General features: G+C 49.2%; 1 protein-coding gene across 1 annotated transcript in view; it reads left to right on the top strand.

The window, feature by feature from the left end:
* Positions 1-16349, top strand: part of LOC136289162 (collagen alpha-1(VII) chain-like) — a 111857-nt gene that overhangs the window by 69617 nt on the left and 25891 nt on the right. The window contains exons 52-68 of the mRNA XM_066182650.1: positions 2732-2815; positions 3002-3205; positions 3997-4032; positions 4604-4648; positions 5204-5248; positions 5847-5882; positions 6626-6661; positions 7848-7907; positions 8448-8573; positions 9133-9204; positions 9338-9373; positions 9637-9696; positions 10423-10467; positions 11876-11911; positions 13466-13501; positions 15228-15284; positions 15368-15439. Of these exons, the coding sequence (XP_066038747.1) occupies positions 2732-2815; positions 3002-3205; positions 3997-4032; positions 4604-4648; positions 5204-5248; positions 5847-5882; positions 6626-6661; positions 7848-7907; positions 8448-8573; positions 9133-9204; positions 9338-9373; positions 9637-9696; positions 10423-10467; positions 11876-11911; positions 13466-13501; positions 15228-15284; positions 15368-15439 (1086 nt within the window). The remainder of the gene's footprint in view (positions 1-2731; positions 2816-3001; positions 3206-3996; positions 4033-4603; positions 4649-5203; positions 5249-5846; positions 5883-6625; positions 6662-7847; positions 7908-8447; positions 8574-9132; positions 9205-9337; positions 9374-9636; positions 9697-10422; positions 10468-11875; positions 11912-13465; positions 13502-15227; positions 15285-15367; positions 15440-16349) is intronic.

Raw genomic sequence — 16349 nt, 5'->3', positions numbered from 1 at the left:
GATTTTTGTGGATGCTCCAAACTCCCTCAGCGGGACGGGATCTGCATCCCAGGGATGATTTCCTCCCTCACATTTGGAGCAAAATCCCGTTTATCCTCATGAGAAGGGAACTGCTGATTCCAAAGGCAGGGAAAGAGCAGCTCCCACATCCCAGGGATGCCAGGGAGGGGTGGAGCCGGTTTTCCTGCCGGTTTTCCTGCCGGTTTTCCCGCCTGTTTTCCCAAAAGCAGCAGCGGGAATCACGAATTTCCACCTGCTCCAAGGCTGACGGAGCCTGGAACAGCCCAGGAGCTCCATCCCTGAGGAGCAATTCCTGCCAGGAGTTAATTGGAAGCCCAGGAACCGCTGGGAAGAGCGTGATGAGCCCAAACCCACGTGTCCGGAGCAGGGCTGGATCCTCATCCACGGATGAGCCACTGCTTTGGGGTTGTGGGACCATCCCCAAAAATTCCTGCTCCTCCATCCCTGGATTTAAGCTTTCCAGAGTTAATTTGGATAAATCCCCCTCATCTCCATAGGGATAAACCCACAATTGCTTTGTTTTCCTCCCTGAAATCCCTGACTTTTTTTTTCTATTTTTCCCATTCCTTTTTTCCGGGAATTTTTTTTGTTCTTCCCTCCTTTTCTTCCTTCCCCTCTTTTCCTTCCTTCCCCCCGCCCCCCGCCAGCAACAAATCATTCCTTGAAGAAGCAGCAGCCTCCCAGTTTTTCTTGGAAGTTCCTGGAGCAGGAAACTGCCAGAATTACGGGGGAATTACGGCGTGAATGGAGCCTCATTACGCCCGGCAATTTCCCAGTAAATGGGATCCCAGGGAACATTTCCAAACCTCAGCCAGGTCTTGGCAACCTCTGGAATCCCGGGAATTGCCTCCACGAGGGTCTGTGGAGCATTTTAGAGCCATTCCCGGGGGAATGAGCAGTGCCCGGGAAGGAGGGATGGGAAAATCCATGTGGTGCCATCCCACGATTCAATTTCTGGGAGATTTTTCCCTCTTTTATCCCAAAAAACTCACTCTAGGAAGGAGGGGTGGGAAAATCCACGTGGTGCCATCCCAGGAGGCCATTTCTGGGAGATTTATCCCAAAAAACCCACCCCGGGAAGGAGGGATGAGAAAATCCGTGTGGTGCCATTTCTGGGAGATTTTCCCTCTTTTATCCCAAAAGGCCCATCCTGTATGGATTCTCCACATTCCAGGGTATCCTTCATCCCTCTTTTTTCCCTTTTCCCCCTCATCCTCATCCTCTTCCAGTAAAGAATTCCAGTTTTAATTGGCTCAAAATTGTTTGGTTTGTTTTGTTTTTCCCCTTTGTGAGCCAGAAATTTGCTGGGTTCGTTATCCATGGGGTGGAATTATCCCGTGGGTTATTAAAATCCAGGAAAAAAAACCTCACCAACATTCCCTGGAAGATTAGGATTTCTTTTCCCTGCTTAAACCATCCAAAACTCCATGAAATTAATGGAGGCGAATCCAGACTTTTGTTCCTAAAAAAAAAAAAAAAAAAAAAAAAAAAAAAAAGGGAATATCCCTAAATATCTGCACCACATCCTGATTTTTCCTTCTCTCCCTTGTGCTCCTGGAAGATCTCAGGACTTTTACGGCAAATAAATTCAATTTTTGCCTTCGGATCCAAACATCCCCCAAATATTTGCCTCAGGAAATAATTGCCGGGAATATCCTCGATAGGAATATCCTCGTTTTTTTTTTTTTTTTCCAATGGGTCATTTCCTAATGCCGCTCTGGAAAAGCAGGAGCAATTTAGGAGCCAGGTCAGGAATTATTTGCTTTCCTTTGCGTCCCTTAAATATTCCCAATTATCACCGAGGGGCTGATTAACATATGGCCGTTAATTGGCATTATTCGGTGGTTTATTCCGATTGGATGCTCCAGGTGCGATAAACACGGAGTTGCCCGGGAACGGCTGGAGTGGGAAAGGATTTCGAGTTCCGAGTTGGGATATTCCGGGCGGGGTTTTATTCCTTTGAATCGGCCGTGGATTTGTGGCCTGGTGATAAATTGGGAAACGGAATCATGGAATTCTTGAGGTGGGAGAAGATAATTTTGGTTTGTTGATATTAATATTATTATATTAAAATTAAATTAATATAAAAAATATATATATAGTTATATATATAATAGTTATATATATAACGACTATATTATATTAAGATCTCATGGAATCATGGAATACATTCATGGAATATATAATATATATTATATATATATCATATATACAAAAATAGTAACATAGATATAGTTTTGTAATATATATATATTAAATAGTTATATATATATATAACTGTTATATAGTTAGGATTTCAAGGAATCATGGAATACATTCATGGAATATAATATCTATATATAAAAATATATAGTTTTTTATATATAGTTTTTTTAAATATATATGTTAAATAGTTATACACACACATATATATAACTATTATTTTATAGTTAGGATTTCATGGAATCATGGAATATATTCATGGAATATATTTTTATATATTTATATATATGTATATATATATAGTTGTTTTAATATATATATATTAAATCGTTTTTAATATATATAACTATTATTTTATAGTTAGGATTTCATGGAATCATGGAATACATTCATGGAATATATTTATATATATATATATAGTTATTTATATGTGTTTATATATATAATTTTTTAATTTTATCTATCTATATAGAAATAATTATATATATAATTAATATTTTATAGATAGAATTTGGTGGAATCACGGAATGGGCTGGGAGAGATCCTAAAGCCCGTCCAGTTCCACGGGCAGGGACACCTTCCACCATCCCAGGTTGTTCCAAGCTCCGTCCAAGCTCACCTTGGACGCTTCCAGGGGTGTGGAATCCACAATTTCTCCATGAGACTTTTCCCAGGGCATTCCCTGGGTGAGGAATCCTTTCCTCCCATCCAACCCAACTCTCTCCTCTGTCGGTTTTAAACCGTTCCTTGTCCGTTGATCAGGTTTCCCTCCCCGCAGGAAAACGGGAATTCCGACGACGGCTCCGCCATCCCAAGGCACCGATCCAGGAGATCTCCCGGCCGTGAGGGACACCCCGTGAGGATCCCATTCCAGAGCCATCCCTGTGATCCGGGAGGAAGCTGTGCCCCTTCCCTGGAGGCTCCATCACCAGCTCATCCCCCCGGCGCTCCGGGAGCTCAGAAATTCCCGTCAGGATCCACGGTGAGCAGTGGAAGTGGATCCCTGTGTTCCCACCTGGGCATAGACACGACGAATGTGAAAATTTAGGGAGAAGTATCCATAAATAAAGCGGGAAGCAGCTGCTGCAGGAGCCGTTTTTCACGGACAAACGGATCCTTCTCCATGAATTTATCCAGGGAAATGAGGGAACGGAATAATCTGGGTTTTGGGGGAAACAGGACAACAGGAATCCCTTTGGAATGTCAAAGTTAATTTCCCTGGGGGGGTGGTGATAAACCCGCCCATTCCTGACACGCCTGGACATTCCAGGGATCGCTAACACAAGATCCCAGAAATGGGGGGGGGGGGGGGGGGGGGGGGAAAGTTGATTTTTATAAAATTTAAGAGCAAAAATTCCCATTCCCGGCTGTTAAGGATGGAAAATCCGGGACGGTTTTTCCCATGAATGGATTTCTTTGAAAGCCGGGAGTGACCCTCACCCTGCCTTCCCAGGAGGAATGAGCTGAGCTCATCCACACCGTCTCCAGAAATTCCAGGGTTAAAATGGGACACTTGTGCCAATTGCCAAAAGCCTGGAATTCTTCAGGAATTCCTCAGGAATTCCTTGGTCCTGGCAGCTCCCAGATGGGAGCCTGGAGGCCACCCCAAATCCAACCAGGAACTTTCCAAAGGATCCTGGTGATCCCTGGAAACCCTCTGGGATTCCCCACGTCCTTCCTCACGTCCCGTTCCTCAGAGGTGTCTTTTCCATGGCTCAGGGAAAAGCTTTTCCGGCTGCTCTCACACTTCCCTCTCCTCTTTTTGCATCCAAGGCGTATCCAGGCCCTCACCATCCAAGGAGAATTAAGGTACGGAATTCCTCCTGCCCTGCTCTTATCCCAGGGAGGAGGCAGCTGCTCCTTTCTCCCATCCCGTGGATCCCATGGATACCATCCCATCCCATGGATCACATCCCATCCCATGGATCCCATCCTATCCCATGGATCCCATGGATGCCATCCCATCCCATGGATCCCCGTCCCATCCCACCCTATCCCATGGATCCCATCCTATCCCACAGATCCCATGGATACCATGCCATCCCATCCTGTGGATCACACCTCATCCCATGGATCCCATCCTATCCCATGGATCTTATGAATCCCATCCCATCCCATGGGTGCCATCCCATGGATCCCATCCCATCCCATGGATCCCATCCCATCCCATCCCATGGATCCCATCCCATGAATTCATCCCATCCCATCCCATCCCATCCCATCCCATCCCATCCCATCCCATCCCATCCCATCCCATCCCATCCCATGGATCCATCCCATAGATCCATCCCATCCCATCCCATTCCATCCCATCCCATGGATCCATCCCATCCCATCCCATGGATCCCATCCCATCCCAGTGCGGTTTTTTTCCTCGCAGAAGGAGGGAAGTGTCCCAGCAGATCCCTCCTCCCGTGGCCCAAAGGTCAGTGCTTTTATCCCGCTTTTCAGTGCGCGTTCCCGGGATAATGATCCCTTTTCCCATTGTCTCACTTTGGAAACTGAGGAATCGCAGGAAAAAAAAAATTGGGAAATTCAAGATGAAATCAAGTGTTGCCACTGGTGATGAGCAGAAATTCCAGGGTGGAATCTTTCACAGCTGATCCAGACATGGGATTTGTGCTTTGGGAATCCTCAATCGCTTTGGGATTCCTCCCGTCTCCCTCAAATTCCTGGAATTCTTGGAATTCTTTAACATCTGAAGTATCTCAGGACAGGGAAACCCGTGATTTGTCACTCATCCCTGGCCTTTGCTCCAGGATTTTTGGTTTTCCCTCTGCATTCCCAAGGCACAGGACAATTCCCATCCACTGTGGGAATGTGAACACGGGAAATCAGGGATTCCTCCATGGATATTTGCCAAAAAAACTGGAGCAGGGATGAGGGCAGCACCCGCCTGCTGCAAAGAGGGAAGGGAAAATTCCTTGGAATAATGAATTTTTTGGGATTGATTTTTGGGGGGGGATTCATTGTTTTCCAGGGAGAAATGGGAGCTCCTGGAGCCCGTGGAGACAAAGGAGAAAAGGTAGGGAATTTTCCAGCCGGAAAAAGGGGTTTTCCAGCCCGATCCTTTGAAACCAAAATTCCGTGTGCTGAGAGGGTCTGGAAATGGAAAGGCAGTTGGGAATTGCAGAGGGAACAATCAGCTCCAAAGGAAACTGGGATTGGCACATTCCCACCTTTCCCCCCCCCGCCAAACCTTCCTGGGGGTTTTTTTCCCAAAATTCCAGCAGTTTTTTCCACTCATCTGCCGCGCTCAGGAGGAAATTTCAAGGTCGGATTTAGTGATTTTTGAGGAATTCTCCAGCCTAAAAGATGGAATTATTTTGTTCTATGGCGCCAGAAATCCAAGGGGGGCGGTTCCCAGTGTTCATTTTCCGCTGGATAAGAGAAGGAAAAGACGGAATGGGCAAGGAAAATCCAGCCTTGGCACGAGGATGGGGAAAAAATGCCACAAAAAACCTCCTTTGGGCAGTGGGAATTCGTAGGGAGCAGCTGGCAGATCCAGTGCGGCGGGACACGGAATTTCAGGAGAAAGGCGGAATCCCGTGGGGGATTTTGGACGGAATCCTGGGAGAAAAGGAGGGAAGAGAAGCGGCTGGAAAGGGAATTTTGTCTTGCAGGGACAGCCCGGGGACATGGGAGAACCTGGAGAGAAGGTGAGTGCTGGAATCAGCTCCAAAGTTTTTTTTCGGGAATCTCCTCCGGGAGCAGCCTGGGGAGGGGCTGGATCCAATCCCAACCCTGGAGTGTCAATGGATGAAATCCAAGGAATTCCACATCTGCGCATTAATGGTGGCAAACCCAAAATATTGATGTAACAATTCGTTATTAATAATAATTGTTATATTATATTATTAATAATTGTGTTGATAATTATATTAATAATTATATTAATAATTACTATTAATAATTATTATATTAATGATAATTTATTAATGATAATGATTAATAATTAGGCACAAATATCTTCATCAGAATTATTTAGTGTGGAGAAACCAAAACTCCCAGGAGGGGACAGAACAGTGCCTGATACCAAAGAAATTAAATTAAATTAAATTAAATTAAACTAAATTAAATTAAATTAAATTAATTCTTTCGGTGTTTGAAAAATCTGAATTAATGATTTTAAAGCGATTGCATTAAAATTAATGTAAAAACTCCGTTTTTATGTAATGCAAAAACCCCCCAATAGCTGAGAGTCGGGATCGATGTCACTCACCCGGACAACGACCTGAGAAGGTTCGATGTCCCCTCTCATCCCATCGCTGAATTCCTTGGAATTGGGGCGTTTTCCCGGGGTATTTCTTTCCCCCCTCACATTCCAGGCGGAGAATCCCTGGAAATCTCTTGCTCAGGGGTGACAATTCCATGACCTGGGAATCCTCTCTTTATCCCCCAGGGCGCCAAAGGAGACCGAGGGGAAGAAGGTCAAAAGGTAAAGGACGAAGCTGGCGCCGGCCAGGGGCGACTTTTCCTCCTTTTTCCCGGATCCCACCTCGGGATCGGTGTCCAGGTCACCTCCTGAGGCCTGGCTGGGGACCAGGGGGAAATTCCAGGAGGATCACACGGACAGGACACCTTGGGAATGAGTATTCCCAAGTATGAGTATGCCCCTGGGTCAGCCTTTGGGAATAATCCCAAAGATCTGCTGGGAATGGACTGGGAGAGCACTTGGATCAGCCTTTGGGAATAATCCCAAAGATCTCCTGGGAATGGTCTGGGAGAGTCCCTGGATCAGCCTTTGGGAATAATCCCAAAGATCTCCTGGGAATGGACTGGGAGAGCCCCTGGATCAGCCTTTGGGAATAATCCCAAAGATCTCCTGGGAATGGTCTGGGAGAGTCCCTGGATCAGCCTTTGGGAATAATCCCAAAGATCTGCTGGGAATGGACTGGGGAGTTCCTGGATCAGCCTTTGGGAATAATCCCAAAGATCTGCTGGGAATGGTCTGGGAGAGCCCCTGGATCAGCCTTTGGGAATAATCCCAAAGATCTGCTGGGAATGGTCTGGGAGAGTCCCTGGATCAGCCTTTGGGAGTAATCCCAAAGATCTGCTGGGAATGGACTGGGGAGCCCCTGGATCAGCCTTTGGGAATCATCCCAAAGATCTGCTGGGAATGGACTGGGGAGAGTCCCTGGATCAGCCTTTGGGAATAATCCCAAAGATCTCCTGGGAATGGACTGGGAGAGTCCCTGGATCAGCCTTTGGGAATAATCCCAAAGATCTCCTGGGAATGGTCTGGGGAGTTCCTGGATCAGCCTTTGGGAATAATCCCAAAGATCTGCTGGGAATGGACTGGGGAGCCCCTGGATCAGCCTTTGGGAATCATCCCAGGGTCCTGGCACAGAATTTCCAGGGAATGTGTCTTACCCAGAGTCCTTGGACAGCATTCCCGGGAATATTCCAGCTCCCTCTTTCCCAAAGCTGATTCCCAGCAGCTTTATCTCTCCAGCTCAGATCATCCAGAGGAGATAAGGGCTCCATAGGAACCTTTGGAATGGGATCAGCTCTGTGGGATTTCAGCTGGATCTCCATGGAGCAGCACGAACCAAACTCTCCCTGTGCTGGGTTGACACTGGAAGGAGAATTCCTGATTTTTTTCCCGACTTTTCTTTCCACAGGGAGAACCAGGAATTGGGTTCAGAGGTCCCATTGGCCAGACGGGGCCACCTGGATTTAAGGTAAGGTTGGATCTCGCTTGGATTTATTTTTTTTTTTCCTTGGGTTTTTCCTCTTTGTCATCCTGGTTTTCCCCTGCTGGATGTGGAGCAGAAAATCATCCCGGAAAGGCAGGAGAAGGATTTGGGATAGAGGGAATTCTCTGTGTCCTCCGAAAGACGGAATCATGGAATGGTGTGGGGTGACCTCTCTGCAATCAGCAGGGACACCCTCAGGCTGGGAAAAGAAAAAAGAAATCCAGGGAATTGTGGGCTCGGCAGGAACGGGTTCCAGGGATCCCTGGGATGTGTGGACTCACCACAGGTCAGGAGCTGGAGGATCTGTCCTTGTCTAGCCGTGGAAAAGCCCTTTTGTCACCAAAACTTGGGAAGGAAAGACATCCCAAAGTTCAGGTGACGATTTCTCCAGCCCTTGGATCTCCTCATGGATCGGGACTGGGAGCGGTGTCCAAAATTCCGCGCGCTGGTCATGGGAATTGGAGGAGACTTTCTCCGGGAAAATCCAACCCAGCATCCCAAAATCCTTGTGATTCCCTTCCCCAGGGCGAGCCAGGGGCCCCGGGACCTCCAGGAGCTCAGGGCATCCAAGGAATCCGCGGCAACGCCGGCACTCCCGGATCCCAGGGGGACGCAGGTGCTCCAGGTGTGCCCGGAATTCCGGGACAGAAGGTGAGGAGACTCCATGGGGAGTCACCCTCGAGGTGACCACAGTGACTGAACTGTCCGTGCCCAAACCCCCGCAATTCCAGGTCTCCCTGAGCCTGGATGCAGGCAGGGAAGTGGGAACAAATCCCGGTTGGGAAAGGAAAGGTACCGGGAATGGCTGGAACGATGGGATGATCCTCAGGTTCCAAAGGAAAAGAGTGGAGCTCCCAGGCAGTTGTTCTTCCTGGGAATTTAATGGTGTGGCCATAGAATGGCAGCTGGAATTTTGGGATCATTAATCCCTGGGAACAGAGGGAGGAATCCCAGGATCGCTGAGGTTGGGAAAGCCCTCCGAGGTCTTGGAGTCCGAATCCAGGAATTCCTTGGACAACCTCAGGGATGGGAACTCCAAACCTCCCTGGGCAGCCCCTTCCAACGCCGGAGCACCCTCTCCATGAGGAAATTCCTGCCAGTGCAGGGAACACCGGGATCACCAGTGATCCACTTTTGTCCGGATCAGGGAAATCAGGGAAATTTCCCACCCTCTGTGTGTTCTCCTCTTGAAGGGTTTTTTTTTTTCCAGGGGGAACGTGGCCGGAGAGGCCGGAGCGGATTTCCTGGGCCCGTGGGACCGTCGGGATCTCCAGGAAAAGAGGTGGATTTGTGCATAATTCCCTGTGCCCTTTTGGGAGGGGTGGATGAGGGATCCGGGCCGGATGGACTTCGATCCGTTGGGAATGTTGAACTTCCAAAGCGAATCTTTCCGTTTTGTCCTCCTTGTCCTGCAGGGAATTCCTGGGACACCTGGACCCAAAGGCAGCAAGGTCGGTGCCACCCTCCCGGGAAAGTAAAAATCCTGGGATGGGAACGGGACACATCCCTGGCTCCTCATCCCTGATCCCATTCCACACTCACGCCCTTCCTTCCATGGTTCCTGGAGCACCCTCCAGAGGGAGAACAGCAGAAAATCCATGGAATTGAGTCTCCCGAGTCTTCCTGGGCCTTCAATCCTGGCCGGGCTAATCAGGAATTGTGTGGCGGGGTCTCCCTGCCCCGAGCGGCGCCTCTGGAATTCTCTCCTTTCCAGGGAGAAGTCGGCATCGGAGCCACCGGCCCGAGAGGTCCCCGTGGATTCCCCGGCCCTCGGGTAGGTCCATCCCAAACAATTCCAAGCTCAGATTCCCGCAGCCTCCTTTGGAGGCAGCTTCATCCATCACCTCGCTCCCACCCGGGCCAGAAATTCCCTGAAGGGTTTCAGGCAGCAAAAATTCCCATTTTCCACCCATCCCCGAGAAGTTTTGGTCTCCTTCCGGCAAGGACGGGCTTGGAATCGGAGGCCGCATTTAAATTCGCCGCTCCCACAAATAAATCGGGATTTTGCGGCCCAATCCATCGGGGGAAAAAACTCCCCGCCTGCTTTTGGACGGGGCCCCCGAGGCAAAAAACGCTCCCTGGAAAATGTCAACAGCTGCGGGTAAACCTGGCTGGAGCTCCGTTATCCACAGGAAATGACGGGATGACGTTCCTGCTCTTCCGGCTCCGGCACAAATCTGAATCCCGGGATCTCGGGTTGCCTTGGCTTCATATGGGAGAAGAAAATCTGGCCTCATTTTTTTTGGGATTTGGACAATTCCCCGGGTTTAAAGGCCGTAGGGTCAGCTGGAGGAGGTCATAAAAGGCCTCCATGGAGCCTCCAGCTCATCCCAATCCATAAGAATTCCCAGCGCTTAATCCTGATGGAGGGATGAAGAGGTTGGAGAAGTCCTCTGGAGACGGGGAATTCCGCCTGCCCCGTTCCCAGCGTTCCCAGCGGGACGGTTGGTGGCTTTGGGATCCGCTGTTGTTGCTATCCCTGCCCCTCTGCATCCCCCAGGGCGACGAGGGCATCGTGGGAATGCGGGGTCCCCCTGGAATGATGGTGAGTCTTCCGATATCCCGGAAAAAAACACGGATCCAGGGGCGGAAAAAAACCCCACCGTGAGCTGTGGGAGAAATAAAACGGGATTCTTCCGGTGGGAAATAGAGATTTGGGAACCCGAATTCCAGCGGGATGAGGGACTGGGAATGCTGTGAATTCCTTCCCGTCCTTGTCCGTTTGAGTGGCTCATCCCAAGGTTTGGAAATAAATAAAACGGGATTCTCCCGGTGGGAAATAGAGATTTGGGACCCCGAATTCCAATGGGAATGCTGTGAATTCCTTCCCGTCCTTGTCCGTTTGGGTGGCTCATCCCAAGGTTTGGAAATAAATAAAACGGGATTCTCCCGGTGGGAAATAGAGATTTGGGACCCCGAATTCCAATGGGAATCCTGTGAATTCCTTCCCGTCCTTGTGCATTTGGGTGGCTCATCCCAAGGTTTGGAAGCCGTCCTGGAACGTCAGACCCTCCCTGCTGTTGTCAGGTCTGCGGAAATTTCGGGAATTTCAGGAATTTCAGGAAATTCAGGAATTTTAGGACAGGAATTTCAGGCTCTTGTTCCCCCTGGAGTAGGGAGAGACACAAATGACAGCTGGAATTCGGATAAACTCATTAATTTTTATTATTAATTATTAATTATTGATTATTGATTATTGATTATTGATTATTTTAATATTTGTTGATTGTCATTTAGTAATTATCATTTATTAATTATTATTTATTAGGCTGTTTTTTTTCATGGAATGAAAGGAAGAGGATTTTTTTTTAAATAAGGACACAGAGCAATAGGAAATGGGGGAATGGTTTTAGACTGGAATAGGGCAGGGAAACATGGGAAATTGGGAAGAAATTCCCAATTCCCTGTGATGGGGGAGAGGCCCTGGCACAGAATTCCCAGAAAAATTACGGCTGCCCCATCCCTGGAAGTGCCCAAGGCCAGGCTGGATGAGGCTTGGAGCAGCCTGGGATAGTGGAAGGTGTCCCTGCAGATGGAAATTCCCATCTTCCTGCAAATTCCTGGGAATTCAGCCAACAGGGGTGACCACGATGGTTTTTCCAAATGGAAAATGGCTTGGCCTCCCAGGGATCTGGAGATCCCCAGCAGGGATCCACCTCCACCTTGGAGGAACCTCTTGGAGCAACCCGGCTTTTCCTTGATGCCGAGGGTCCAAAAAATCCCGGTGGGATCCTCCAAACGAGGGAATTTGGCCGAATTGATCCACCTGCCGGGAGAGGTGGACGGAGGATTGAAGTGGGAGCTCCCGTGCTGGTGCTTCCAGAGGTTTTTCCCGTCCCTGGGAGCAGCTCTGCCTTTGGATGGAGGCTGCTCCTTCCCAGATTTCCCGGATTCCCCACTTTCCTCCTGTTGTGGTGGATCCTCACGTAGTTTTTAATGTGTTTTTTTTCCAGGGTCCCAAAGGCTTCCCGGGAGTGAAAGGCCAAAGAGTAAGAGCTGATCTTATCTACAGTTCTTATCTTATCTACAAGCCTTATCTGCAACTCTTATCTTACCTACAATTCCTATCTTGTTTACGACTTTTACCTGCAACTCTTTTCTTATCTACAACTTTAATCTACAATTTTGATCTTATCTACAACTCCTATCTTATCTACTAGTCTTATCTGCAGCTCTTATCTCATGTACAATTCTTATCTACAACTTTTATCTGCAACTCTTACCTTATCTACAACTTTTATCTACAATTTTTATCTTATCTGCAACTCTTATCTTACCTTATTTACAACTTTTATCTATAACTCTTATCTACAAATTTTATCTACAATTTTATCTTACCTGCAACTCCCATCTTAGGTACAATTCTTATCTTACTTACAACTTTTATCTACAGCTCTTACCTTATCTACAACTTTTATCTACAATTTTTATCTTATCTGCAACTCCTATCTTATCTACAACTCTTATCTTCTCCACACTATTCCCCTGGTGTTGTGGGCAGTGTGTTTTTTTCCCACTGGTTTAAAAGTGTTATTCCCATTTTTAAACCTTTGGGAATTGCTGGGAATGGTCTGGGAGAGCCTCTGGATCAGCCTTTGGGAATAATCCCAAAGATCTCCTGGGAATGGTCTGGGAGAGCCTCTGGATCAGCCTTTGGGAATAATCCCAAAGATCTCCTGGGAATGGTCTGGGAGAGCCTCTGGATCAGCCTTTGGGAATAATCCCAAAGATCTGCAGGGAATGCACTGGGAGAGCCCCTGGATCAACCTTTGGGAATAATCCCAGGAATTGCTGGGAATGGTCTGGGAGAGCCCCTGGATCAGCCTTTGGGAATAATCCCAAAGATCTCCTGGGAATGCACTGGGAGAGCCTCTGGATCAGCCTTTGGGAATCATCCCAAAGATATGCTGGGAATGGTCTCGGAGAGCCCCTGGATCAACCTTTGGGAATAATCCCAAAGATCTCCTGGGAATGGTCTGGGAGAGCCCCTGGATCAGCCTTTGGGAATAATCCCAAAGATCTGCTGGGAATGCACTGGGAGAGCCCCTGGATCAACCTTTGGGAATAATCCCAAAGATCTGCCGGGAATGGTCTGGGAGAGCCCCTGGATCAGCCTTTGGGAATCATCCCAAAGATCTGCTGGGAACGGACTGGGGAGCCCCTGGATCAGCGTCACGTGCTCTGCACTCCAGCTCCTATTCCATCCGGATTCCATTAAAAGATTTGAGGGCGAAATGTGGGAAATCCTTCCTTTTCAGGATGCCCCGCCCCACCCCTGCAGGATGGAGATGCTGAATCCCATCGGGATGGGAAATCCAGCAGGAATTCCGCCTCGGCCCTGCGGGGTTTTATTCATTGCCGGCGCCGTAAATTTGGGTTTCCCACAACGTTTCATGGCGAGCTGAGGGTTTTCCAGAGGATCTGACTCCCAGCTCCGGGAGGTTTTAGTGCCTTGGAGTGGGAATCAATGGCCTGAGCAGCACAAGAGGGAATAAAAAGGGAACAATTCACCTTTTTTTTTTTCCTTCTTTCCCTGTTTTTAGGGTGATCGGGGACTTCTGGGAGCAAAGGGAGAACGGGTAAGGACATTCCAGATTTTTTGGGGGGGTTTTTCCATTCGCTGTGTGGCTCCAAGAAAAGCCCGGCTCCATCCTCTCCTTGTTGCGCCCATGAAATTAAGAGGAGACAACCCCTGGATTCTCTTGGGAGCTGAGTTTGTGGGATGGATTTGAAGGGACCCTACGAAGCACGGGAAAAAAAAAGAAAAAAAAAAAGGGGGAAAAAAAAAAGGTAATTTTGGGAACGATTTGCTGGGGCATAAAAATCCTGAATTGGGGGAGAAAACTCCCCCTGAATTTTTGCGGAATGAGCAGCTGACCCCCCAAAAAAACCAAAAAAAAAAGTAAAAAAAAATAAAATAAATGAAACAAAATAAAACAAACAGACAAAAAAATCCCCAACCGTAATTTCCACCAGCCCGAGCTGGCCGCCGACAGCTAATGGGAAAAAAAAAAAATAAAAATAAATAACTCCTCAAAATGCTCCTGGAAAAATGCTCAGAAAACCGCTGAACTCGTGCCCGGCGCGTTTTGTTCAAAGTCCCTTTCCCGGCTGGTTTGGAAAATGAGGTTCGGAGAAGAAAAAAGAAAAAAGAGAGAGAGAGAGAGAAAAAAAAGCTCCGTGGTGCTGATGCCTTCGAGTCACGAAATATTCGGTGATTAAGGGCCCATTTGTCTCCGAGGAGGCTCCTCTGGAAAAGAACTCGCCCCGGAGGCCAATCCATTCTTAATTTGCTTCGTGAGGAGACCTCGGAACTCTTTCCCCCCTCCCCGAGCCCGAAGGAATGTGGGATGCGGGTTTGTTTTTCCGAAGGAAAAAGATAAGGAGATAAAACGAGAGCGGGAGGGGGGGGGGGGGGGGAAATTGGCTCGGGGTTTGTTCCGCCTGATTTGCGGCTTCATTTCCCGTCTCGTTCTCCCTGGATCGGCGCGGGGATAGCTCCATGGATCCCAGGGTCGGATTAAACACTGAGCTGCAGGGGTTTTTAGTCTCCCTTTTATTCCCGGAAAATTTGTTGAGCCCCATCCCGTTGGAGAGCTGGGAAGCAGGAGTGTGCCTGAGGCCAGAATTGGGGCAGGGTCCTGTGGTGATGGGATGGACAGAGCCCCCCAAAAAAACCGCGGGATTTTTGGGAATATTGACGGCCGTGGGGTTGGCGAAACCCCAGCGGGGCAGAATCACCCAGATCCAGGAATATTTGCACGGAAGGGAGTGGAGCGAAGGGAATTTTCCCCGGAGGGAACAGGGCTGCGCCCACCGGAAGGTGCCTCATCCCTTTGGAGGCGCAAGCAGAGCGGAGACATTCCTGGGAGCAGCCTTGGAATCTCGGGACAGATTCCACGGGGTTCCTGTGTCCCTGTGGCTCCCAGGGATGACACTTCGGGGGTGTCGCCTCTCCCAGATTCTCCCTCTGGGCGGTGACCTCACTCCCATTCCTCAGCTCCGAGCGCATCCATAAACCGGGACACCATGGACAGCTCCATTCCCTATCCTGCCCTTCCCAAGGCTGGGAAGAGCTGGGAAATCCCGACCCCACCCCCCCTCCCCCCCCCGAGGGATATTTTTAGGGACAGGAGCTCCCTGGGAAACCTCGGGATTTGGAGTTTTCTAGGCCCGCTCATGATCCAGCTTTTAATTAAGGCTGATTAACCCTAACGATTAATGCCGTTGTTAATCGCTGCGTTCCCGGTGGGATCCATGAGCTCCCGGTGGATCCCTTTCTTTCCCTGTCTCTCCTTTCTCCAGGGTGAATCCACGACTATTTTTGGACCCCAGGGCTACAAAGGCACCAAAGGAGATCCCGTGAGTTGGACTTTTCCAAGCTGGATCCTTCCAGGGGGGACGGGAGAACACGAATCCACCAAATTCCCGGTTTTTCCTTCCAGGGCGAGCAGGGACTGCCGGGTTTTGATGGAGACAAAGGCGAGAAGGGAGAGGACGGACCCGTAGGAGAAAAGGTGGGGAATTCCCAAAGCCTGTGAGGAAGGGGCTGAGGGGGGGTGAACGGAATTCCCAAAAAAATTACGGGCTCCCCTGGATCCCTGGAAGCGTCCAAGGCCAGGTTGGACGAGGCTTGGAGCGACCTGGGATGGTGGAAGGTGGGATGGAACTGGGTGACCTTCAAAGTCATTCCCATCCTAAACCATCCTGGAATTCTCCGGTTTCTGCTGGAAAAACAGAAACCTCTGGCACGGGCAGGGAGAGGAGAGGGCTGGGCAGGGCCTTGGGGACACCCAACACATCCCAATCCGCAGGTGTCCCACCGGGAAAAGCGACCATTCCCTTCCCGCATCCCCCTCTCCCTGCGGGAGCTGCTTCCGGAGCCTCTGGAATGATCTCGGGAAGGCTTGGATGGCTCCCGTGTCCCTGTGGTGTCCCCCGGGTGGTGGCTGAGCTCCTCCCTCTCCCTCCTGAGCTCATCCCAGGTCCCAACCTCGTTTTCCCGGGAGGAATCAGGGAATTCTCCCACTCCCGGCTGAGTCACCGCTCCCGTCTCCGTGTCCTACTCATCCCAATTTCCCATCTCACGGAAACGGCTTCGGCCTCGCCAGCCTGACCCGGGGCTGAATAAATTGAAGCTCCTACGGCAGCAAAATGACACATCCAGCTCCTGTTATTTCCCACCGGAAGCTGGATCCTGCTGTGGTCCAGGTGGGAATTGATTGGTCCAAGGTGGGCACGTCCCTTGGGAAGAGGCAGATCCTGCCCTTTGTCTGATCCCGCTGCTCAGGCCCCCCCGAAGTGAAGGAAACTCTTGGAGTTTCTCCCAGTTCCTGTGTTTTAAAGTCGGATAAAATTCCATGTACTTTATTGGTCCGACTGGACCCTGGTGAAAAATACTCCAAAAAAAAAAAAAATAATACTCCG

The sequence above is a fragment of the Chamaea fasciata genome, unplaced genomic scaffold, assembly GCF_029207755.1.
Source record: "Chamaea fasciata isolate MVZ Bird 193981 ecotype frontalis unplaced genomic scaffold, bChaFas1.0.hap1 SCAF_5, whole genome shotgun sequence".
NCBI lineage: Eukaryota > Metazoa > Chordata > Aves > Passeriformes > Sylviidae > Chamaea > Chamaea fasciata.
The sequence above is the reverse complement of the archived record's forward strand: the minus strand, read 5'-3'. Positions and strand labels throughout refer to the sequence as shown.